This window comes from Salvelinus namaycush, chromosome 3 (assembly GCF_016432855.1).
Source record: "Salvelinus namaycush isolate Seneca chromosome 3, SaNama_1.0, whole genome shotgun sequence".
Classification (NCBI taxonomy): Eukaryota; Metazoa; Chordata; class Actinopteri; order Salmoniformes; family Salmonidae; genus Salvelinus; species Salvelinus namaycush.
In genome coordinates, this window is record NC_052309.1 from 48,899,331 (window position 1) to 48,927,038 (window position 27,708).

At 43.8% G+C, this 27,708-nt stretch overlaps 1 protein-coding gene across 1 annotated transcript in view; it reads right to left on the reverse strand.

Annotated features, from left to right (window-relative positions):
• stk32a (serine/threonine kinase 32A) overlaps positions 1-27,708 on the reverse strand; it is a 60,535-nt gene that overhangs the window by 25,739 nt on the left and 7,088 nt on the right. Inside the window, exon 4 of the mRNA XM_038988505.1 lies at positions 15,480-15,653. Within this exon, the coding sequence (XP_038844433.1) occupies positions 15,480-15,653 (174 nt within the window). The remainder of the gene's footprint in view (positions 1-15,479; positions 15,654-27,708) is intronic.

Consider the following 27,708-nt stretch of genomic DNA (forward strand, 5'->3'; position numbering starts at 1 on the left):
AGCATATTAAAATGGTGCCTGCTGCAGCAGGTGGGGCGGGGGTGTCAGTGTACCCAGAGGCGTCAGTGTACCCAGCCCGGGTTAAAAAGGTCAAATGTGTTGCACTTAATTAGTTGACATTTCCCTCAACGGTTGCTCTGAGAGGTGTTTTATATTTTAAACCCATGGCAGCCATTGTGGAACACCAGACAGGAGCTGCTGCGCCACTCAACTGCCTGCTGATGATTATGGGTGCGACTGTGAGAGCCGGAGCCAGCCGGAGCCATCCACCACGCACCCCTGCTGTCACCCAGACAATGACCTTGGCTGAGATATGGAAACATTGGGGCTTGATCACCCGTTCTCTAAAAACCCACCGTTTATTTATTGTTCGGCATTTTCTATTCAGCTGAATCACATGCACCCTGCCTGCATAATTCTAGGATGAGAGCCCCGACCGCTGTCTGATAAGAATTACCCAGGCAATTACCTTGGCCCTGCTCCTCGTTCATGGACTTTTATTAGTAGAAGACAAAGGGGGGGAAAGCTTATTTGTGTTGATAGAATGTGCTGGTGTTCAGACATAGCCTGGTCCCAGATAAGTTTCCATGAATAAAGCACATACAGATCTGGGACCAGAGAAGTTCAGACTCATATTGTCTCCCTCTCCTTCACTGTTGTTGTCCTGTGTCTGCCCAGTAATTCTAGAAAAAGAAAAGGAGAGCCACGCACTCTAGGAGCTCACATGCAATTAATAATAACCAACGTTTCGACAAACAATCTGTCCTCCCTGATGAAGACAGCGTGTCCGTCGAAGCGTTGGTTATTAGATTATTCAATTATTGCATCTGAGCTCCTAGAGTGTGCGGCTCTCCTTTTCTTTTTCAAGTGTTTCTTTCACCTCTAGATTTCCCAGTCATTCTACCTCCTGGCCGACTGTCACTCCTGGTGTAGCTAGAGGCCAAATCACCTCCACCTTCCCTGGGCTTAGTATTAGCATGGGCCCCACGTTATCATTTCCCATCTTTTCAGTGGTACAGCACCGCGCTAGGCCCTCGTCTCGCGCTACAAACTCATTAGGAAATGGAATCGTTATATTCCAGCAATTAGAGATGAGCAACAGATGGACTCGGGCCTGATGTACCCACAGCCAGCTGGCTGAGGGACTATTAAAGGTGTCACGTCGCCTGGCGTACAACTTTTTTTTGCCACTTTTAATAGAAGGATTTTTGGAGGTGTTACCAAGGGCTTCATCGGTCCCAAAAAATGTGCACCTCATTTTCCGTTTCTCTCTCTCGCTCTCTCTTCATCGCTCTCTTGCTCTTTTCCTCCCCTTACAGGAAGAAACATGTGGAATCAACGTGTTTTTGGTCTCCTTCTCTCAATTCCTCTCTTGCTCTCTCTTGCTCTTTCTCTCCATTTCTCTCTCTCATCACTCGCTCTCTTTCATCTTTTCTAGAGCTTGCACAGGCAGCGTTTGCAAAGGGCGAGTTGTGAATAGAAAAATGGCTGTGCGGTGTATATTCCCATTGATAGACACTATATTGAGTAAAGGAGCATATTTGTCCTTCAAGATCAATGCCCTTCTATGATGTTAGATTAAACAAACTCATCTCCAGCACAGGCCAGATGATTCCCTATATAGTGCACTAGTTTTGACCAGAACCATATGGGCCCTGGTCCAAAGTAATGTGTTAGGCTATATAGTGAATAGGGTCCTTGTTGGGTTCCCCCGTCCTGAGTGAGGCTCATTGGTGATCCTGCCGAGGCAGCAACGGAAGGGCGGGGTTGAAGGGCAGTGCAACCGATCCGCCTGGCTTTTCTCTCGCTTGACTAGTCCAACAACCTATTACCTGGATCTAATGATCTCATTACACCAGCTATCAGGATGAGAGGAGTAACCAAAACCTGCACCTGGTCACCTGACACCCCTCTGATACAGGGAGACAGAGGACAGCCTGGGACAGACCCAAAAGTCCTTCAATGTGCTCCGCCACACACAGGTCAGAAGACTGGAAATAGGGGGTTTGGGCTGTTAGGTTCCATATCATCGTCTTTGTACATGACCCACTCTGCAGCCAACTCCTAATGAGGACTGCTTTGATGACTCCCTCAGTACTGTGGAAGGTCAGAGATAGCACCACGGACAGCACATCCAGCCGCCAGGCCTTAGGGCAGGTTCTGCCCCATGATGTCCCAGAGTAGAGCAAAGCAGGCTGGAGCAGCACAGCGAGGGAGCACCAGTCATCCATCAGCAGAAGCCAGCCGCCCACGCCCACCGGCCATGAGAGAAATCATCAGACAGCAGCACACTTTGAACGTGGAGGGAAACCTCAACTAACCACAGCAAGCAACTTACATCTAAAACGAACAGCCTCAACCCCATTAAGAGCTAAGGGGTTAGCCGAAGCAGAGCTTCCATTCACTTGAGTTTGACCAGTTAAATAATAGCAGTAATAATAACAGCTCTCACAGGAGAAGTGGCAGAGTGGAGGTTGGTTATGCTATTTCTTATTCATAGACACAGTGCTTGGATTTCACTGCCTGACGAGCGTTCATCTGGCTCCCATCTAATTTGGGCCGGTTTGAGTCGGTTGGTCTTCAGAGAGCGCCCGTTTGAACAAGGCATTCTGAGGCACCGGCTCACTGAATCACAATTATTACAGATGAATTATTTACTAACTCAAACTCATAGGGAGAACGCTGAAAGTTCACAAAAAAAGTGGAAGGTCTTGTAAGGTAAAGACTGTAAGACTGTCTTTGAAAAGACTGCCTTGTAAAGACTGTAAGATACAAGTAGTTAACTATTATTTTAGGGTAGACGACAAAGGTAAATATGTTGTCATGCTCCCGGTAAACCAACGTTCACAAATCCACTGTTGTGAGTTTAAAGGATGTTTAATTTACCTTCTTCTGCTTTACCTAACTTACAGTCTGAAATATGAACAGATATGTCTCCTTCTGTCATGAAATAGTTATGCAGACTATAGATACAGAACACTGAACTTTTCATTAGGAAGACGGAAGCTTCGTTTACTCACAGAATCATCCCTCTCAGGCGCCATAACACTGTGGGATGAGAAAGTGTTGACAAATGTGTGCCATTTATCTTCCTTTAACAAATGAGTTTCAGCGGTAGAGAGACTTGCTGAGCGAGATAATGTGTCTGTGCTCGAGGTGTTGCTGAACCCAAGCCAAGTCAGGGACACAGTGGGCCGTGACAGAGCTGTGGGGAGCAAGATGATGAAACAGTACGTTTGGAGAAACAATGTCTGGTCAGTGCCACATTCACTTGCACAGGGAACCAGAAAGATACACAGTGCCAGTTTGAGGCTGTGTCGCACTGAGCAGAGCTGTACTGAGCAAAGCTGTTTGGCTGAGTTGAGCCGCTGAAAAATCTATCTCTCGTCAGAGAGTAAAAGGAAAACATCTTACTCTCACAAAAACAAAACCAGGGTGAGAGAAAATGAGAGAGCTCTCCAAGAGCATCAAACAACAGACATCCACATGATGCGACGTTTTTATTAGGATATGCAACAAAATGTCTGGGAGAGATTTAGAGAACAGACGCACCCTCCCCTATGTGGACACCTCCCTGGTGAAAGCAGCCCAGCGGTGTTGGAAATAAGCACGAGAGAACAGCTGTGGGTTACTATGTTCCATTCGATAGCAATCTGAACAAAGATAGAGCCAACCTTGAAAGACTTTCAACATGGAATGAGTTTCAATTGAGGCGGTAGAAGGGCTCAAATGTGATTATGCATTCAGTGCTGTTGCCATTGGGGGTGCAGGATTGGGACTTTGCAATCACATTTGACCCTCTGACTGTATCTTTCCTCTAAACATAGCCTGGGCGTGTCTGTAGCTTCTAAAGCTCTTGTCCGAAGCTCTTGTCTGCCTCGGTGTAAAGCAGGCAGCGGCTCTTTCTCTCTCAGAGCTCAGAGCACAGCGTTGTTCAGAGCCATGCCGTACTTAACGGTGCTGTAGCCTGTAATTAATTCAATAATTCAAACTGAGACCATAAAAACAGTAGAGAGGGCTACAGTCTCTGTGGCACTTCTGTTTTTAGTTTAAAACCTCGGGCCTCAACAGCGAGCAAACATCAAATTGTATTCCAGACGCAATATGATTTCTGATGTCAAAACAGATAATTTTACTTAGCTCCATAAGACGAACCACTGTCTTGGTCTGGAGCAATGGAAAACAGGCTTCATACTCCAAAATCATCTGTCAAATGCAATCCTATCTCACTTAAGGACATCATCTACAATCTTTGTGCAGACCAAGCATCTAGACATCATGTGGTTTGATCAGTCATCATCATTTGATCAGTCATCATGTGCTGTCGTACCTTCAGCATGAAATATTAAAACCTATTGAGGATTTCAAATCACTTGGTCACTTTCGTCAAAGTGCAGAAGCTACTGTGGCGAGATAGTGAGTCAATAACACCACAGCTCCACCACTTCCCTTTCTACAAGTCCTAACCTGTGGACTAGTGATAATGCTCCCGGCTTGAGCTACATGGATACTGCACCCCACTAGAGACCAAGGTTCAATCTCCACTTCCACCATTCTCATTCCCACTTGCCCGTCTCCCCCTCCAACCATCTAAACAAGCTGCTGTGGGTCAATAACTCCACCACTTCCCCTTGTACACCTCCTTTCCCTTTTTCCACTTGTCTTGTTTGAGAGCATTGTCTCTGAAGATACCACTAATTGAGATTCATCTTAGTGTTAACAATTGAAAACCCTATGAGAAGGTTCTGACAAAACAGGCCTTGGTGATTTGTTACCCTGATGGTAACAGATCTATTGTGAAAAAGTAAAGCTGGAGTAAATATGGAGAAGTGCCCTTACGAATGTATGATTTTTCTTTTTGGAATCAATCATCAAACCCGATGCAATGTCGTTATCAACATTATCATCATGAATCAACAGTCATGAGTCATAGGATACTGTGCATTGGATAGAGATTCTGCTCAAGGCCAGGGTATCACCAGCAGACACACACACACACACACACACACACACACACACACACACACACACACACACACACACACACACACACACACACACACACACACACACACACACTGAATACACAAAACTACTCAGAGTGTGCACATCCGCCCTCTCAAAGTATTCCATTTCTATACAGATTAGATTAAAATTAGAATATCCATCTTTTCCTTCTTCCGTAATAAATGCAGATTGAAAGCTGTTGATTTGATCTAAACACGCATCTCCCAAACACCTGCTATTAGGATTTTATGTTGGAATGGAATGACAGAAATAGAAAATATCCCACTGAATCGATTCATGAGTTATGTATTGAGAAATGATCACCCAGTCTATTTCCCTGCAGTGGTTTCAGCGCTCATGAGGCATTTCTAAGTTATATTCTTCAAGAATCAATGGTTACATATAATACATTTTTAAGTCCAAAAATTGATGTAGCTACTGTAGATTGTCCCTTTAAGGCCTACCACTAAATGATGTCATTTGTTATCCTACATGTGATTAATTAGCACTCTGGAACCCTGTTCCTGTTCCTCTGCACACAGGGCTATCATACAACCTGAGGAAGGTCTATAGGGCCACCTCTGCCTGGAGTGTGTGTGGCGTGTTTGTGTGTCTTGACTTATCATCAAGTCAACCCCTCACTTTCTCCAGGCTGATCTGATCTGCGTGTGGCGGCACACACTAAATCACAATTGAAGGTCTTTCAGGTCAATCCAATTTGTCACGATGAATGACAGGACAGTCAAATTATTTGTCAGTTACTTGAAGGAGCTTGAGGGATGCTGTTGGGTGGTAGCCATCTATGTATTTTGGCGGTCGGCTGTGGACGTCGGGGGCTTTGGCATGGCAGCATATACTTGTGCCTAAAAAGCACTTATGTGCATTCCAAGATTGAATAAGGAGTCTATGTTTTTGGGCCTAGACAGAGTTTGGACATATCATAAAGAAAATACTCAGCCGCTCACAGTAAACTGTTGTGTCAGGTGTAACTCCTTTCACGTCCCTTTGCCCTTGATCAACACAGTATTTGGAGGTGCACTATCTGATGCAGCAGGAATCCAGGACTGGCAGCTCACAGTGTTGGGCTCAATTCATAATTGAATTGAGGGTGCCTCATAAATTCCAATTCAATTCTTGAATTTGAATTAAATTTGAATTTTATATAGTAAACAGCATACAGAATTGTAAGGAAATATAAATGAATTCAGTGAAATTCTAAATTATGTGTAGTCTACAATTGATTATCAGGAAAAACTACAAAAATGTATGATCAAGGAAAACAAAAATCTGTATGTGAATATTCTAAGTTATTATGTTTCATTAATCACTTACGTGTTGTTCAATACGGGGACCTTACTAAATTTCCCAGAATGCATTAGTTTAACCCTCAAGTTAACCCTGAGGCCTTCATAAATAAGGCAAACAAATTAAATGGTTGGTGGAAATATAATTGGCTATTCTAAGTACTAAGGGTAAAAGAGTATATGAACATTATTTCCAGAGAAAATGTATATATTCTCTGTTTTCTTTTTTTGTTTTCCTGCGTGAGGGAGCTCCAAAATGCAGGTGTTTCAGCCTAGCTCAGTGCTTTCTGTGGTGGTGGGGCAAGCGAGCAGAAAACTTGGAGCGTTGAGCCGTGATTGGCACAGTGATCTGTCACTCATGGGGCCACTACGTCACCTCCAAGTCTAAGGCTAGACTTTGAAAATATTTGCCCCTTGGGTGCTGCCATAGTTACATTAGAAGTGCCCATCCAAGAAGGCTCAAGGTCATTGGCCACAGATAAAATGATGACAAATCACGTTATATCTACAGTAGCTTTGATTGGACTGTCAACATCATGCTTTCAAAATCTTAGCTAGCAGTCATCATCATGAATGAAGTCGACAATCTACTGGCAAAACCTATTTAATCCTTGTCATATGAAGAGAAATAATGAAGAGAAATTATAGATAAAACATATCGGTGCTCATCGGCCATTGGATATGAACACAACAAGTTGGAAATCGCAAATTCAACAATGAGTGGTTTGGAAGGAATCAGTGGCTAACGGTGAGTTTAAGACAACTGGGAACTTGGGAAAAATTAGCTACGACTGGGAAAATACGTTTAGAAATGTCATCCAACTCGGAATTGTAAATTGGGAACTCCGGCCTCTTACTAGAGCTACAACCTGAAGATCACTGACGTCATCATGATTCAACTTTTTTGTTTTGTTTTGAAAGCATCATAAATCCAGAGAACGCAAGACTTTGATGACAAAGTTTGACAACATAATTTGCCCACGAAGGACCACCACGCTACCTTCCTGTTCAAGTGAGCACAGCACAACAAGGTGAGTCCAAAAATGTCTTGTATGCTGCTGCATAAAATATGCCAGGAAGATATGTATACTGTAGCTAAGAAAGTAATACTAAGTGTTTGTTGTGTAGTAAGCTGTGAGTAGCCCATGTGCCTCACCCTAATAATTTGGTCTATTTTCACCTCTTAATTTCGCCTACTGTTCTGACTTGGTGGTGTTTTCGAGAAATGTAGTCATTGAATAGTGTAAGAGCTTTCATTGTCTGCTTATATGCCCCCTTTATTTATCCTATGATTCTGACTTGGTGTACAGGGAGAACACTGTAAGAACGGCCCATGTTCTGAATTCTGTTGCTGTACATTTCAAAAGTGCTGAACAAATAGTTATATTGACAACGTCTATCCTTGCTCGCTCGTTAATGTCTTAATCGGAATTACGGATTGCCTCTACTTGTCATCCACTTATGCCATAGTTTGTACATCTCAATTGTCTGTAGAAACCACATTTGTTTAAGCAAGTCAGCTATATCAGCTATGTTTTTTTTCAAGGCAGTTAATGAGGCTGAATGAACTGTTTCGATGCCAAACAAGAATCCGCTGACAGCCAGGTATAGCAGTGGTAAGGTGTAGGGACTGCTTTTGGGACTCTGCTGTTGGGACAGCTTTATATAGGCAATGCAATTAATGTATTGTTTAGTGTTGTGTTGTGTAGTGGTTTTGCAGGGAATGCAACCCAATTTTTTTTTTTGCCCTAGCAAGATTTACATGCAAAAAATCACCACTGAGAAGGTTATTCTCATTTCAAGCACATTTTCTTGACCTTTCCTTCTCCTTGCCTCCTCTCCTCGATAACCTTTGACCTTTTTCAAAAGATGGCCAGAGAGGACGGAGGAGAGAGGACGCAGAAGTTGAGCAAATACAATTGAGAAAAGGCCTATGACTGTGTGAAATTTCATTGAATTGCACCAAATTAAATTCTACTTCCTGTCACTCAAACTCAAATTCAATTTCTACATCCTGTGCGATGTGGTCAAATCAATTCAAATTTCAACTCATGAGTTTTGAAAATCAATTTGAAAATGATGAATTAAGCCCAACCCTGCTGGCTAGTCTGAAAGGACATTGGAGGACAATATGTCCCCTAGGAGCTGCAGCTGCTGTAGTACCGGTCAGCTCTAGTACCGGTCTGCTGTAGTACCGGTCTGCTGTAGTACCGGTCAGCTGCAGTACCGGTCAGCTCTGATCGGTCTCTCTTAAAGGAGAAGTTTTATTTTTTACAACCAAATCTCAATTTATGTTGTAAATGACATGTTAAAGAAGGGTCCAGACACCTTTTTTGTGATTTTACATGTTTTTGAGAAATATACCCCAAACAGCAAATCACTTCCTCATCCTCATTGTAAGAGACTAGTCAGGATCGAGGCAAAGATGAACGGCGCAAAGTACAGAGAGAACCTCGATGAAAACCTGCTCCAGAGCGCCCAGGACCTCAGACTGGGGCCCTTTTTTTCAAATACATTAGCAGTTTTTTGCTTTGTCATTATGGGGTTGTGTGTGTAGATTGATGAGGGGGGAAAAAACATTTAATCAATTTTAGTAGAAGGCTGTAATGTAACAAAATGTGGAAAAAGTCAAGAGGTCTGAATACTGTCTGAAGGCAAGAAATTCGGACTTAACCTCATCAATCACGATGGCCTGAGTTCTGTCACTAAGATAATCATGAACCACGAATAGGCATCAGAGCTCAGGTCTATCGAGGACAACTTATTCAATAAAATAGCATGATCAACAGTATCAAAAGCTTTTGACAGGTTCTCAAACAAAGCAGCACATTTCAATTTAGTGTCTAAGGAATTGACAAGATCATTAACAACTAAAATGGTTGCCGTGATAGTGCTATGCCCAGGCCTAAACCCTGATTGGTTTACATTCAAAATATATTTCTCAGATAAAAAGTATCAAAGTTGTACATTTACGAAAGAAATGGGTTGATAATTATTAAAGGAAAAATCCAGCCAAACTCACTCATTCCTTTATGTTACAGTGTTAAAAAACATTAAGATGTGAGAACAATATTTTTTGTGAACAAATGTTTCATTTTGGTGTTATAATAAGGCTGGTAGCAACATGGACATTTGTGGTGGAAATCTGTTGCAGGTCAAGTCGACTACAAAATCCACAATATAATGCTCTCTCTATGCGTCAGCTGGCTAGCTAGATAGCTAGGTAGCAAGCAAACGTAGCTATACACAATAATACCAAAGACAATATCAGCATGTGAAGAAGCTAGTTAGTGTAGTTTGTTTAGGTGATTTTACAGGTTTCTCCTTTCTATAATATCTCTGGCAACGGCACCATGCAATGTACCCTGGACTAAAGAGGCAGACAGGAAAAATGTGCCAGACCCTCCGTTAAATAACACACTTTTCAAGGTAGGAATATCACAAAAATATGATCAATGGCTCATTCGAGAGAAGACATTCTCCCGAGTTATCACTTTAACACAGTGCTACGCTATACCGGACAGATTTCTGCCTGCTTGAATGCCAATAACTCAGCAACACATGAAAACATGAAATGGCCCATGGAATCGATAGAACATCAATCAGAGATGCACAAAAACAATATCACATAAAAAATGGGTTAACATTTCCTTTAGGATCACTACTATCCCCGCCCTTATGGAGTGGCAGCACAAGAGATTTCAATACTTTTGGAATATTCCCTGATAACAATGTTAAATAAAAAATGTGGGTTATTGAGCCAACAATGATGGGTGCTGCACACTTGGTCGGCCGCTGTGGATTTCTTGTTGTCTATTGCTAGCAATGATTCCAGGACTTATTTTTATGTTAATAACCTAAAAGAAAATCTTGGACTATCATTTATTTGATCATTCAGCAAGTTTCCCCTATCAGCATCCAGCCCAATATCATTGTGAATAGGCTTAGAAGTTATTTCAAAGAGGTAGCCCGCTGAAATAAAATGGTGATTAAATGCATCAAAGATGCCATTTTTTCCCAGAACGAGGCCCGTGTCTGAATTCATTTGTTGTGACAGAAAGAAGGAAGTAGAACCCTTCAGGGATTTGACATTTTTCCAGGTTCCAATTAGCCAGGTTCCAATTACAATCCAAAAGAGCGGTTACATAATAATCCGATTCAGATTTTCTGATTTGTCTTACACAATGATTCATCAGTTGCTTAAAAGCTTGCCAGTCCAGGTCTAAACCGGTGTTCCTGGCCTTGACCCAAGTGCTGTCTCTTTTATGAATGACTTCTGATAATTCCGGAGTGTACCAGGCATTCGATCTATCTTTAACCCTTAATTTTTTGAAGGGAGCATGTTATCCACAATAGTTGTCACGGTCGTCTTGAGGTGAATGAATGGACCAAGGCGCAGCGTGATATGAATACATCTTCTTTTATTTTACGACGAAGATGAACACGAAACGAAACACTTATACAAACTATACAAAACAACAAACAACCGTGAAGCTACAAACGAAAGTGCACACACAAGCTACTTACGTTCAACATAGACACAGACAATTACCCACAAAAACCTAGTGCCTATGGCTGCCTTAAATATGGCTCCCAATCAGAGACAATTAATGACATCTGTCTCTGATTGAGAACCCTTCAGGCAACCATAGACACAGCTAGACTTCTATACTAAACATAAACCCAACTACTCTAATAAACCCCCTAACCTTACAACCACCCTAGACACTACAAAAACACATACATTCACCATGTCACACCCTGACCTAACTAAAATAATAAATGAAAACAAAGATAACTAAGGCCAGGGTGTGACATAACCCCCCCCTTAAGGTGCGAACTCCGGGCGCACCAGCATAAAGTCTAGGGGAGGGTCTGGGTGGGCGTCTGTCCACGGTGGCGGCTCTGGTACTGGTCGTGGTCCCCACCCCACCATAGTCACTACCCGCTTTCGTAGCCTCCTCCAACTGACCACCCGCCAACTTAACCCCACTGGATTAAGGGGCAGCACCGGACTAAGGGGCAGCACCGGACTAAGGGGCAGCACCGGACTAAGGGGCAGCACCGGACTAAGGGGCAGCACCGGACTAAGGGGCAGCACCAGGATAAGGGGCAGCACCAGGATAAGGGGCAGCACCAGGATAAGGGGCAGCACCAGGATAAGGGACAGCACCAGGATAAGGGGCAGCTCCGGACTGAGGGACGGCAGCTCCGGACTGAGGAACGGATCCTGGCTGGATGACGGCTCTGGCGGATCCTGGCTGGACGGCTCTGGCGGATCCTGGCTGTACGGCTCATGGCTGGCTGACGGATCTGGCTGCTCATGGCTGGCTGACGGATCTGGCTGCTCATGGCTGGCTGACGGATCTGGCTGCTCATGGCTGGCTGACGGATCTGGCTGCTCATGGCTGGCTGACGGATCTGGCTGCTCATGGCTGGCTGACGGATCTGGCTGCTCATGGCTGGCTGACGGATCTGGCTGCTCATGGCTGGCTGACGGCTCTGGTAGATCCTGTCTGGTTGGCGGCTCTGGCAGATCCTGTCTGGTTGGCGGCTCTGGCAGATCCTGTCTGGTTGGCGGCTCTGGCAGATCCTGTCTGGTTGGCGGCTCTGGCAGATCCTGACTGACGAATGGCTCTAGCGGCTCCTGACTGACTAACGGCTCTGACGGCTCGGGACAGACGGGCGGCTCTAATGGCTCGGGGCAGACGGATGGCTCAGACGGCGCTGGGGAGACGGATGGCTCAGATGGCGCTGGGGAGACGGATGGCTCAGATGGCGCTGGGGAGACGGATGGCTCAGATGGCGCTGGGGAGACGGATGGCTCAGATGGCGCTGGGGAGACGGATGGCTCAGATGGCACTGGGCAGACGGATGGCTCTGGCCGGATGAGGCGCACTGTAGGCCTGGTGCGTGGTGCCGGAACTGGAGGCACCGGGCTAAGGACACGCACCTTCAGGCTAGTGCGGGGAGAAGGAACAGGGCATACTGGACCCTGGGGACGCACATTAGGCCTAGTGCGTGGTGCCGGAACTGGTGGTACCGGGCTGGGGACACGCATCTCAGGGCTAGTGTGGGGAGCAGCAACAGGATGCACAGGACTCTGGAGACGCACAGGAGGCTTAGTGCGTGGTGCCGGAATTGGTGGTACCGGGCTGGAGACACGCACCATAGGACGAGTGCGTGGAGGAGGAACAGGGCTCTGGAGACACACTGGAAGCCTGTTACGTGGTGTAGGCACTGGTGGAACTGGACTGGGGCGGGGAGGTGGCGCCGGAAATACCGGACCGTGCAGGCGTACTGGTTCCCTTGAACACCGAGCCTGCCCAACCTTACCTGGTTGAATGCTCCCCGTCGCCCGACCAGTGCGGGGAGGTGGAATAACCCGCACCGGGCTATGTAGGCGAACCGGGGACACCATGCGTAAGGCTGGTGCCATGTATGCCGGCCCGAGGAGACGCACTGGAGACCAGACGCGTTGAGCCGGCATCATGGCACCTGGCTCAATGCCCAATCTAGCCCTACCAGTGCGGGGAGGTGGAATAACCCGCACCGGGCTATGAACACGTACAGGAGACACCGTGCGCTCTACTGCATAACACGGTGTTCGCCCGTACTCCCGCTCTCCACGGTTAGCCTGTGAAGTGGGCGCAGGTCTCCTACCTGCCCTCGGCCCACTACCTCTAAGCCCCCCCCCAAGACATTTTTTGGGCTGACTCACAGGCTTCCTACCGCGTCGTCGTGCTGCCTCCATTCGCCGGTATCCCTCCTCGCACTGCGCCAGAGAATCCCATGCGGGCTCCGGCACTCGCCCTGGGTCAATCGCCCACCTGTCGATCTCCTCCCACGTTGTGTAGTCCAGATTACGCTCCCATTGCCATTCCTCCTTGCGCTGCCCCTGTTGCCGCTTATCACGCTGCTTGATCCTGGATTGGTGGGTAATTCTACCACGATCGTCAAAGGGAGAGAGAGAGGACCAAGGCGCAGCGCGTGAAAAATACATCTTCTCTTTATTATAAGAAGGAAAATGAAACAAAACAACAAACAGACGACCGTGAAGCTAATAAATCCAGATAGTGCTGACACAAACACTACACATAGACACATACATTCACCATGTCACACCCTGACCTAACTAAAATAATAAATGAAAACAAAGATAACTAAGGCCAGGGTGTGACAATAGTATTGAAGACACCTGCAAAAAGGCTGACAGCTAAATCCGGTTCAGGGACAGCTGAAATACAATCAAGGTCACTAAAATAAAGATCATGTAAAAAAAGCCTGTTCACTGAAGTTTTTAAAGTTCCTCCTTGTGATGACACAAGACTTAGATTTTTGTATTCTTACATCTCTAACATAAAGAACTGGGCAATCTTAACTAATATCTTGGGTCAAGACACCAGTATTTTTCTCTGGTATATTCGTTGAAATAAGATCAATCAGAGTTGACTGTTAAGGCTCTTTAGAGTTGGGCCGTGTAGGCTTAGTCACCAGCTGGGTTAAGTTTAGATCATTACACATGTCTTTTAGATTGTCTGAAGCCTGCATTTCCCAATCATAATTTAGGTCACCCAGGATAATAACCTCTGATTTAGTATAAGAAAACAACAAACTAGTTAACTCCTCAAGTACACAACTGTTAGCAGAGGGAGGACGGTAAGACCCCTATGACAGTTATGGATACATTTTTCCCCAAACAAAGGTTTAAAGATAGCTCAAAGTTTTTGATAAGGGAAATGGATTTTGGCAAAGAGACAGCGAAATTATTTTTAATAAGAATGGCCACCACCTCTACCCTGTCTATCGGTTCTGAACACATTATAACCCTCAATATTAATATCAGAGTCCAGAATGTTCAGATTTGTTTGCATAGCCAAGATCTTGATGCAATCCAGTTTAGGAAGTTAACTCCTAATGTTCAGATGGATCAATCCATGTCCTTTATGATTTTTTAAATCACATGGAGTCTCCAACTCAAACAAACTACGTTATATAGGCAGTTGCAGGCTCTTTCTGATGGCTGATATTGATACAGTTGATATGGCTATAAGATTGCATTGAACTCCCCCATTTGGTCTACTCTATTAGTAATAGAGGAAAGACTCTGCAACCAATGTCAATATGAGGAACTCTCAGAGTAACCAATGATGGAACGTTATTAACTGACTTACATGGGCTTTGGTTGCTATCGTGCATCGACCCAAGCCCTCTATGTGATTTGAAAACCGAGTGGGTATTACATTGTACATTTAAACTAATAACACTGGGTGAGCAGACCACAGTGGGCTTCTCTTTTGAGCTAACAATAGCAGATCTAAGAGTGGAGTTCAATTGAATGAGTACAATATTACAACTGACCCCTGGCAGTATAGACAACAGTACGACAATAATGCTTAGAAAGGATGGGAGGTATTACCTGAGCGGTGCTTGGACTGTCTCTGAGTAAATATCTTAACGCAGCCTTGAAATGTGACGAGAGGTTCCAGGATCCTAGATGGCTTGGGTGGAGTCCATCATCTCTTTAGAGCATCTTTGTTTACAAAAAGTGTCGGAATAGTCAATAAAAGTTATGAGTGGCAGCTGTCTTTAAACCAGATATGAAGTGCTATGATCCCGCTGAACTTTTTGCAGCCGCGACCCACGACGGCACGTGGCCAGAGCCTTTCAGGGTGTTGATGAGCTCAATAAAATCCTGTTTCATTAGCTCTGATTTACCCTTTTTGATATCATTTGATCCCACATGCGCTACGACAGTGGTTACCTGTAGCAGCAGGCTACACAGAGAATCTAACAGCTGGATAGGGGGAACGTCTCGTGTTGAGCAAAAGGGAATGTAACATTGTGGATAAAGTTCGGAATAACACAATTTCATGTGTACAACATCTGAAGACCTGCATCACTACACTGAGAGCTTTGCCGTTTCTTAAAGATCGTATATGGGTGTTTTTGGAGCCTTTGTTCATGTTTTTTCGGGGCCCTCATACTACAAAATAAGGATGAGGAAGTGATTTGCTCTTTGGGCTGTTTCTTTAAAATGTGAAATCTCATAAAAAGTGTCTGGACCCTTCTATAACATGCCATTTACATCGAGATTTGGCTGTAAAAAAGAACTTCTCTGTGGATGACGATGACGATGTGGATGATGAAGGTGTCTCTCCCACTCACCTGTGGATGATGCGTTTGCTGCGGAGGTAGCCCAGCGCCAGGGCGATCTCACAGACGTACAGCTTGACAGTGCTCTCTGAGAAGTGAACGTTCTGCTGGAGGTGGTAGCGCAGGTCTCCTCCCAGCAACAGATCCACTACCATGAACATGTCCTCCTCATCCTGGAACGAGTACCTACAGGAGAGGAGGAGGAGGAGGAGGAGGAGGAGGAGAGGGAGGAGGAGGGTGTGAAAGAAGAGGTGGAGGATGAGGAGGTGGAAGAGGAAGATGTGGAGGAGGAGGAGGATGAAGAGGTGAAAAGGGAGGTGGAGGAGGAAGATGTGGAGGACAGGGTTGTGGAGATGGAGAAGGAAGAGGAGGGGGAGGGAGAAGAAAAGGAGGAAGAGAAAAGAAGAAAGAAGAAGAAGAATATCAGCCTATGACGTCCCATATTTCTTACATTTCCTACAAATCCTAACAGCTTACAAGGTTTGATATTATTATATTGTATTGGGAGTCAGAAACCAAATTGCTGTAATGTGACTTTTATGTAACTTGCCTCAGGGCGGCAGGTAGCCTAGTGGTTAGAGCGTTGGACTTATAACTGAAAGGTTGAAAGATCGAATCCCCGAGCTGACAAGGTAAAAATCTGTCGCTCTGCCCCTGAACAAGGCAGTTAACCCACTGTTCCTAGGCTGTCATAGAAAATAAGAATTTGTTTTTATTTAACTAGGCAAGTCAGTTAAAAAAATGATAAATAAATAACACAAAATAGAAGAAACCAACACACCAACATCTATTCAAAGCAATTACCTTGGTTTGCCAAGATCCAACATGTGAACAAGTTCTATTCAAATTTAGTGTGAGGCATGTAATGAAAGTGGAGGGTTAAATTATCAAGGCTAAAAGACAGCGCTGCAATCTTCACAACTACATGATGCAAAAGCCAGCAGAATAGCCCCTTATGACACGTACGGTGCCGGTGAGCTCACACAATGACTAAGCCAAGCCAGAGATGTCGCTAGTTATTCTAGTGATGGAAACACCACTCCAACACACTGATAGAACTGTTCCATTGAAAGAAAAAGCTTTATGTCAGGTGTAGTATGACAGAGCACATCCATCCAACCATCCATTCATCCATCTATCAAGGGCTCCATCCATCTAGCAATCAAGCAGTGGAGTGCCACAGCAGGCCTGCTACATCAGACCTTGCCTGTTCCACTACTTCCCATTGATTTTACATGACGGAATTCCCACTGTGATCTGTACTTTCGCCTTTTGAATGGCTGGATAATGAGTCTATGGCACTGTAAAATAATTTGTGTGAAAAGTATTTCACTCAAGACCTTCCTTGCTTGCCTAGCCTCGAGTGAATCTCCAAGATAATCAACACAGATCAAAGGCAACTTTACACTTTCATTCTGAACATTCTGTTAGGTTCCACAGAAGTTTCTTATCTAATTGTTCGAAGTTCAGCGTAGTCATTTACGTCAGCGATCCATCCATACACTATCTTGTCACCTGTCAATGGAAGTGAAAGGTTTATTAGTGCTTCCATGCCTTTACTTCCTCCGTGAATAATACCAATCATTGGCTGGCATTCAACTAAGGATGGTGGTGGGCATGCTGCAGTAGGAGGACATTATGTCAATGACTTCAGGGCCAGAGAGTATAGGATGGAGGGGGGCTTTCTGCAGTAGAGGACATCAAGGCAATGACTTCAGGGCCAGAGAGTGTAGGATGGAGGGGGGCATGCTGCAGTAGGAGGACATCATGTCAATGACTTCAGGGCCAGAGAGTGTAGGATGGAGGGGGGCTTGCTGCAGTAGGAGGACATCATGTCAATGACTTCAGGGCCAGAGAGTGTAGGATGGAGGGGGGCATGCTGCAGTAGGAGGACATCATGTCAATGACTTCAGGGCCAGAGAGTGTAGGATGGAGGTGGGCATGCTGCAGTAGGAGGACATCATGTCAATGACTTCAGGGCCAGAGAGTGTAGGATGGAGGGGGGCTTGCTGCAGTAGGAGGACATCATGTCACTGACTTCAGGGCCAGAGAGTGTAGGATGGAGGGGGGCTTGCTGCAGTAGGAGGACATCATGTCAATGACTTCAGGGCCAGAGAGTGTAGGATGGAGGTGGGCATGCTGCAGTAGGAGGACATCATGTCAATGACTTCAGGGCCAGAGAGTGTAGGATGGAGGTGGGCATGCTGCAGTAGGAGGACATCATGTCAATGACTTCAGGGCCAGAGAGTGTAGGATGGAGGGGGGCTTGCTGCAGTAGGAGGACATCATGTCACTGACTTCAGGGCCAGAGAGTGTAGGATGGAGGGGGGCTTGCTGCAGTAGGAGGACATCATGTCAATGACTTCAGGGCAAGAGAGTGTAGGATGGAGGGGGGTTTGCTGCAGTAGGAGGACATCATGTCAATGACTTCAGGGCCAGAGAGTGTAGGATGGTGGGGGGGGGCTTGCTGCAGTAGGAGGACATCATGTCAATGACTTCAGGGCCAGAGAGTGTAGGATGGAGGGGGGCTTGCTGCAGTAGGAGGACATCATGTCAATGACTTCAGGGCAAGAGAGTGTAGGATGGAGGGGGGTTTGCTGCAGTAGGAGGACATCATGTCAATGACTTCAGGGCCAGAGAGTGTAGGATGGAGGTGGGCATGCTGCAGTAGGAGGACATCATGTCCAATTTGTAAGTCGCTCTGGATAAGAGCGTCTGCTAAATGACTTAAATGTAAATGTAAATCATGTCAATGACTTCAGGGCCAGAGAGTGTAGGATGGTGGTGGGCATGCTGCAGTAGGAGGACATCATGTCAATGACTTCAGGGCCAGAGAGTGTAGGATGGTGGTGGGCATGCTGCAGTAGGAGGACATCATGTCAATGACTTCAGGGCCAGAGAGTGTAGGATGGAGGGGGGGTTGCTGCAGTAGGAGGACATCATGTCAATGACTTCAGGGCCAGAGAGTGTAGGATGGAGGGGGGCATGCTGCAGTAGGAGGACATCATGTCAATGACTTCAGGGCCAGAGAGTGTAGGATGGAGGGGGGCATGCTGCAGTAGGAGGACATCATGTCAATGACTTCAGGGCCAGAGAGTGTAGGATCGAGGTGGGCATGCTGCAGTAGGAGGACATCATGTCAATGACTTCAGGGCCAGAGAGTGTAGGATGGAGGGGGGCATGCTGCAGTAGGAGGACATCATGTCAATGACTTCAGGGCCAGAGAGTGTAGGATGGAGGGGGGCATGCTGCAGTAGGAGGACATCATGTCAATGACTTCAGGGCCAGAGAGTGTAGGATGGAGGGGGGCTTGCTGCAGTAGGAGGACATCATGTCAATGACTTCAGGGCCAGAGAGTGTAGGATGGAGGGGGGCTTGCCAACCCTAAGTGTAGGATGGAGGGGGGCTTGCCAACCCTAAGTGTAGGATGGAGGGGGGCTTGCCAACCCTAAGTGTAGGATGGAGGGGGGCTTGCTTCCTTCAGGGAAAACTCACCACTTTGTCCTCTCAGCAGCTCAGGTAGAATGGCTTGTTGGTCTATGGTCTGTCATAGTCATTGCAGAATAGAGCTTAACTGGTGTTTGGTTAGATCTCACTGTAAGTGCAACACAGTGAAAGCATAACACCGAGAGTGAACACTACCTACTGAATAAATGTCACAGACCTGCAGAGTGGCTGTCTAACATCATTCCATCAGGGGTCAATGCCTTAAGGTTCACTGCTATAGGGTATTTCTCCTAAAAGTTTCACTGCTATAGGGTATTTCTCCTAAAAGGTTCACTGCTATAGAGTATTTCTCCTAAAAGGTTCATTGCTATAGGGTATTTCTCCTCTAAGATGCATAGATTTTAAAAAGGCTCTGTGGTGAGCCTGCGAAGCCTCAGTGTCTCGTGGGGGAACGCAGGGTAGTAAATTCGGCAAAGATTCGGCCTTTTCTGGTAAACATACAATATTTTTTAGAAACAAGTGGAGAAGAGATGGCGCCGCCCACTAACCAGTGTATGATGCTCCTGAATGGCCGGGAGCATCCTGCGCCCCATAAATCACACAGACAGACAGCGAATGGATACTTAGGCCCACAGACGATGGTGTCATGATGTCACCAAAGTTTCCCAGTGTTCCGTCACGAGAAGGGCTGAAGGAGATTGAAAACCCAAAGTTAAGGAGGAGAGGAACTCACTCCTGGGAGCATCTGCAGCTCTGCAGTCTTTAAAGCGGCAATCTGCGATTGCTAAAATGCATGATATATAGCCATTGATTCTTGAAGAATATAACTTAGAAATGCCTCATGAGCTTAGTTCAACTGTCACACTCCATGAGAACCCTAAAAAGAAGCTTGTTTTACTCCTTTGTTTGTAAACAATGTAATTGTAAACAAATCCTGTATAGCCTCAAAACATGATTAAAACTATAATTTTGATATCATGGATAGTCAGTCCTTGCACCATAGCTCTGTCTATACATTTACATTTTAGTCATTTAGCAGACGCTCTTATCCAGAGCGACTTACAGTAGAGTGCATACATTTTATTACATTTTTACATACTGAGACAAGGATATCCCTACCGGCCAAACCCTCCCTAACCCGGACGACGCTATGCCAATTGTGCGTCGCCCCACGGACCTCCCGGTTGCGGCCGGCTGCGACAGAGCCTGGGCGCGAACCCAGCCCAGCCTGGGCGCGAACCCAGAGACTCTGGTGGCGCAGCTAGCACTGCGATGCAGTGCCCTAGACCACTGCGCCACCCGGGAGGTCATATACCTCCCACCCGGGAGGTCATATACATTTGAGAGTGGTTACATTTCTCTAGACCATTACTCAGCTGTTCACCAAAACAGTGGTGGGGTATCCGCTTTGTTATTGCTTGAACTGTAGATGTCCCCTTTAAACGTCAAGAAATCAGTTGTGAGATGTTAAAGTACCTCTGAAGAGACAGTCTGACATGTTGGGGAGCTGGGGGATAGTTTGACAGAGCCACTGAGGGAAGTCAAAGCACCTGAGATCAAACACATGTAACTATCACATTAACATCACATACTGTACTGTATACTCTTACTGACATGACAGTCTTCTCATGGGTGACTGTAGCCAAGAGTGGACTAGTTTAAAGTGTTGGACAAAAGTCTGAGAATGCCCTTGTCCTGCTTCGATGAAAAAGAAACAAAGCCATGTGGCAGAATAATCACATGGATGTCTTTGTTTTAATGTTTCAAATTAATCGTTGTTGTTGTTTTGGCTCTGTACTACAGCACTTCAGATTTGAAATTATACAATGACTATGAAGTGCAGACTGTCAGAAATTGAACTGTTTAGAAAGTACAGCACTTTTTTGTACATAGTTCCCCCATTTTTAGGGGACCAAAAGTATTGGCACAAATTAACTTATATGTGTAGTAAATGACCAAAAGTGCCCTCTTTAGACTCATGGGTGGAATGTTATTAATATGTCATCATTTCATAATTAATAAAGATAATTTAAAAAATTACGACAAAATTCCGGCGTTTCTATGTCAAACTGTTTTGTTATATTTCAGTCTTCTTTAATATATATATAAAGTGTAATACTGATATGCAAACTCAAAATTGAATACATTTCAAATCTACTGTATACTGAACAAAAACATAAACGCAACATGCGACAATTTCAACGATTTTACAGAGTTATATTTCAGGAAATCAGTCAATTAAAATAAATTCAATCTGCCCTAATCTATGGATTTCACATGACTGGGCAGGGGCACAGCCATGGGTGGGCCTGGGAGGGCATAGGCACACCCACTTGGGAAACAGGCCCCCCACTGGCCCAACCAGGCCCAGCCAATCAGAATGAGTTTCTGCCACAAAGGGACTTTATTACAGGCAGAAACACTCCTCAGTTTGGTCTCAGACGATCCCACATGTGAAGAAGACGGATTTGGAGGTCCTGGGCTAGCGTGGTTACACGTGGTCTGTGGTTGAGAGGCCATTTGGACGTACTGCCAAATTATCAAAAATTACATTGGAGGTGGCTTATGGTAGAGAAATTAACATTAAATTCTTTGGCAACAGCTCTGTGACAAAACTGCACATTTTAGAGAGGCCTTTTATTGTCCCCAGCACAAGGTGCACCTGTGTAATGATCATAATGTTTAATCAACTTGCCACACCTGTCAGGTGAATGGATTATCTTGGCAAAGGAGAAACGCTCTCTAACAGGGACATAAACAAATATGTGCACAATATTTGAGATAAATAATATATTTGTGCGTATGGAAAATTAATCAGATCTTTTATTTCAGCACATGAAACATGGGACCAACACTTTACATGTTGCATTTATATTTTTGTTCAGTATATATCTGACATGGTACAGGTGTCTTCTTTTTTAAGCCCATAACCACGCGTGTGAGATACAGTATATACTTTAGTTTCAGAGTAGATTTGTTAAAGACTACCAAGAATATCGCTGTTCGAGCCTGAATTAGCCCACTGCAGTAAAAGGTTAAAGTAGTAAAAAGTTAAGAATTTGGTCCCATATTCATAGCATGCAATTATACCATCAAGCTTGTGACTTTACAAATTTGTTGGATGCATTTGCTGTTTGGTAAATAATGCATTGTGTCATTTGAGTCATTTTTATTGTAAATAAGAATATAATATGTTTCTAAACACTTCTACATGAATGTGGATGCTACCATGACTACGAATAATACTGAATAAATTGTGAATAATGATGAGAGGTTAGCGTGTCTTTGAGATATGATATTTGTGCGTCTGTAACTAATTAATTATGGGAGAAATGGCGGTGGAAACTGGAAATGCCTCTATGGGCAAATATTGATATAATAACCATCATATTGAAGTCAACTTGGAGTCATGCGATTATATGGTGTGTGGTCCTCCCACTATGATTCGGGAAAGCGTGCAGTTTATTAGGCTACAGATCAAATAAATTATGATGAACTTCACAAGGTGGTGAAAGTGCACAGTGATCTTGACGCCCCTTTCCAATAAATATCGAGGGTCTTTTTCTGGTGACATGATCATTGATGCTTGAGTGCCATTGAAAAAATAATCCATAGTAATCTCATCATGTAGACTATCCTACCCGCACAGCCTACACGCACAGCCTACACGCACTGTATCTGCGAGCTGTTGGCTACTTAGCTAGAGCGAACATGCCAAGACCAGAGTAGGCACATTTTCTATTTAACGCAACAGATTTTGTGACAAAACTATCGGTAGAGTTGAAAATGCATTGGGAACACATTTAACTTTAGATTTTGTATTCAGTACATGAAAACTTAAGCGAAAAAGTACATTTTGTACAAAAAAAAAAAAAGTACAAAAAAAAACCTTGTCTGGTGAGTTAGATGTGTTTAGAAGGGCTTGCCAGTCAGATCTAAGAGAATCTAAGCATCTCAGTAGTGCTATGCTCAGCAGGGCAGTGCTCTCTATTTCTCTCTACAGAGCTCCTTCTGATGTTGGGAAAATACTCCTGGCTCAGCGGAGTCTGCCGAGGTGAGAGCGTCTGGGAGCTGTCACTAGCACTTACCCAAGGAGAGGGACATGAATTGCCTTGTTTCCTGCAGGAGAAATATCAGTTTATTTTCCTTTACATTGTGGGCACTTATGGGGGAGAAAAGTAATGTTTTTTATTTTCCTGTAATGTAGTGGCATGATCCAGCCAGCTTCCCCTCCTGGCGCCAGTCGGAATATTCATGAAGGAACGTGTTGGTTTAGCTGGAGTGGCCTGGGGTAGGAGCGATAGCAGTTCCTACAGGGAATCGATCGTGCACGAAGAGTCCGTAGTCTACTGGAGAAAGCTTAATCTAGTAGAAAATCTGATTCTTATGTTTCACTGGTGGTTTATTATTCTTGTTCCCACAGCACACTCTACTAAAGTGGGAAGTTGGTGAAACCTAACCATTATAGAATCTTATGCGGCGGTGGGGGAAATACGTTTAGAGGGTGTAATACAATACAATGGGTGTTTCTCAATATGCATACAACCGTGCTCCACACTCTCATGTTCCGAGTATAGTCTCTGACAATGTTCTTTTGAGTACGTTCTTGTGAGGATGAGAGTGTTGAGAATGCATAAAACATTACATTTGAGAAGCACTCCCCCTACTATATTACCTCACGCTTCACCTCCCATTCACTGAACTTTCTTCCAGCCAGGACAATGGCAACAATAGACGAAACAAAATATACACAAAGCAAACGTTTTATTTAATTATTATCAGCTAGGTATGTGAATCGTAATAATCTAGCTAGTCAGCTAATTAAACAGGCAAAAATGGCCTAATAGGAATGTTATGCAAGGTACAGTAGATGTACAATTTTCATGGGTAACTACCAATCTTTCGTGGGTAGCTAGTTAGCCCTATTGACCTATGGATTTACCCATTCACTGAACCTTCTTCCAGCCAGGACAATTGCAACAATAGATGTAACAAGATATACACAAAGCAACTGTTTAACTTCATAACTATCATCTAGCTATATGTGAATCGTAATAATGTAGCTAACCAGACAGTTTAACAGGCAAAGTGAACTAAAACGAATTGTATGCAAGATCGATGTCAATTCTTCGTGGCTGTCTGGCTAGCTAACAGTAATAACTAGTCAGTTAGCCCTATTGACATATTATGGGCTTGCAATCTAGGGTACGTAGGCAGGTAAACATGCCAAAACTAACACAGCATGTATTTATTAACGTATCAAGATAAAATATTTTAGTCAGGCAACATATGACATGTATAGGCAACATTTCATTCCGAAGTCGGAGTGTATTTTCTCTCGCTTCAGCTCAAATAATAGCAGCCATTGATTTCAAGAACTTTTGCATTGCTCTTAATTGGTTGCGTCATATTTCTTTGCATACTTTCCATTGAAGCTTGCATCGATGCATGCTTCAAAATATTTACAAATGGAGTACGCATTTGAGAAGTGCCCTCCGTGCTCCGTTTTGCATACTTGGATTTGGACTCAGACGCTGACCCTCCTGTGCTCCAATATGTGTGCTCAGAGCACGGTAGTATGCATTTTGAGAAACACCAAATGTAATAATCTATCATTTATGTTCTTAACCCTGGGCAACATGGGCCTGGGATGCCCACAGGGATATTGATATCCACAGTACTCTACCAATTACACATTGTTCAAATCAATACAATTGCATTCCCCAAAAATGATGATTTTTTTTAACAGAAATGCACTGCAATTTAAGCTTTAAACTTTCTCTCTGCCTCATGGCAAACATGGTAGAATTGCAGGATAATAGCTTTAAAGCTGCAACAACAGGAAATCTCTCTGCCCAATGACAACATTTTGAGAATGCAGGAGCTTGACAATGGCAAAAATGTATCTCCGATGCCAAAACAGGCGGGCCTTTAAAATGTTCCAAGACTTGGTTCGTACAGTCCAAATACTGCCAAAGTCATAGTAGAACTATTTACTAAACCTCGAAGCCGTAAGACTGCTAAAAAGTTGGTTAAATAGCTAACCAAAAAGCTACCCGGACTATCTAAATTGATCCTTTTTTTTAACTCATCACATACTGTATGCTGCTGCTACTGTTTATTATCTATCATGTTGCCAAGTCACTTTATTCCTACACTGAACAAAAATATAAATGAAATATGCAACAATTTCAAAGATTTTACTGAGTTACAGTTCATACAAGGAAATGTGTCAATTTAAATAAATTCATTAGGCCCTAATCTATGGATTGCACATGACTCGGAATACAGGTACTGTATGCATCTGTTGGTCACAGATACTTAAAAAAAAAAACAGAGTCAATTGACGCACCTGTGCGTCAATCTAAGTAACATAATGAAAAAATCCCCATCAAAATCTGTCAGTTTAAGCTAGGGATGGGCTGCATCTCAATCTACCACATCCGCCTATGGCGGCCTTCAGCAATTCTGTCCCTACTCTCACACCATGCACGCTACAGAACTCAAGTGTCTTTGAATATGTATGAATACTTAGCTGCAATGGTCATCTGCCATCTTGGCCTCGATAAATTACAATAAGCAATCACCACAGTTTACTGTAGAACTAAGACTATGCTGTCCTAATGAGCCACATACGAGGCAGTGCAAACTTATGTAGAGAGCAAGAGAGAGAGAAAGAGTCATTTAGCATCCCCAGCAGGTTGTGAGGGTGGCATACACTGCCACCTGTTCATTATTTTCAACAAGCCTGGGATTCTGATTAGTTTTCTTGGCATGGACTCTCCCACCCAGGTCAGTTTGTTCTACCTCACATGCAGTTTGAAAACACCCTTCAGGCCAATTTAGAACCAGCATATCTCACAGTAAGCTACTTGAGAGGTGGAATCCCGTGCAGAGAAAAGTACTGGACTTTGGACCAAAGGGTTCCAATTGATGTTTTTCCTGAAAAATATTCACACCCCTTGACTTTTTCCATATTTTATTGTGTTACAGCCTGAATTTTAAATCAATTAAATTGAGATTGTCACTGGCCTGAACACAATACCCCATAATTGTTTTAAACAAATTGTTATGGCAAGCCTAAATAAGTTCAGGAGAATAAATGTGCTTAACAAGTCACATTATAAGTTGCATGGACTCCCTCTGTGTGCAATAATATTGTTTAACATTCTTTTTTAATAACTACCTCATCTCTGTACCACAGACATATAATTATCTGTAAGTAAATTTCAAACAGATTCAACCACAAAGACAAGGGAGGTTTTCCAATGCTTCACAAAGAAGGTCCCCCACTGGTACAGTAAAAGGGTAAAAAAAAAGGAGACAATGAATATCCCTTTGAGCATGATGAATTTCAGGGATTTCACCATGAGGCCAATGGGGACCTTAAAACAGTTACAGAGTTGAATTAACGGCTGTGATAGGAGAAAACTGAGGATGAATCAACAACATTGTAGTTACTCCACAATACTAACCTAATTGATAGAATGAAAAGAAGGAAGCCTGTGCAGAATACAAATATTCCAAAACATGCATCATGTTTGCAACAAGGCACTAAAGTAATACAACAAAAATTGAGGCAAAGCAATTACATTTTTGTCCTTAATACGGAGCGTTATGTTTGAGGCAAATCCAATACAACACATTAGTGAGTACCACTCTCCATATTTTCAAGCATAGTGGTGGCTGCATCATGTTATGGGTATGCTTGTAATCGTTAAGGACTATGGAGTTTTTCAGGATAAAAAGAAACAGAATGGGGCTAAGCACAGGCAAATTCCTAGACGAAAACCTGGTTCAGTTTGCTTTCCACCAGACACTGGGAGATGACTTCACCTTTCAGCAGGATTTGCTTACCAAAAAGAAAGTGAATGTTTCTGAGTGGCCGAGTTACAGATTGTACTTAAATCTACTTGAAAATCTATTGCAAGACTTGAAAATGGTTGTCTAGCAATGATCAACAACCAATTTGACAGCGCTTGAAGAATTTTGAAAAGAGTAATGGGAACATTTTGCACAATCCTGGTGTGAAAAGCTCTTAGAAACTTACCCAGAAAGACTCACAGCTGTAATTGCTGCCAAAGGTGCTTCCACAACGAATTGACCTGGGGGTGTGAATACTTATTTAAAATAGACATTTCTGTATTTAATTTTCTATAAAATCTAGAAACATGTTTTCACTTTGTCATTACGGGGTATTGTACGTAGATGGGAGAGAAAAAACAAACCATTTAATCAATTTTGAATGTAGGCTATAACAACAAAACGTGGAATAAGTTAAGGGGTATGAATATTTTCTGAAGGCACTGTATATTAGTTTCGCAAAGTGGCCCATAATGCACAACATAATGTATATTCTAGCACATTTACAGCACATTTACTATAATGCATGTTTAATTGACTCCCATGTTGTATCTGTAATTGCCTCCAAATCAATTAAAAGTTCCAAGGCCATTACTCTCTGGTTTACGTTGGAGTTTGCATATTTCGACAGAACAAACACGCCTTGAATTAATAACAAGAAGTCTAATGAATAGCTTATAGTTCAGCTCAATTTAAACAAAGTCAACACAGTGCTGATAGAAATACTGGAACAACTTTTACAATCAGGTAGCCTACAAAAAGCACACACACACACACACACACACACACACACACACACACACACACACACACACACACACACACACACACACACACACACACACACACACACACACACACACACACACACACACACACACACACACACACACACACTTAGAGAGAGAGAGAACTGAGGCCATCTCAGAAG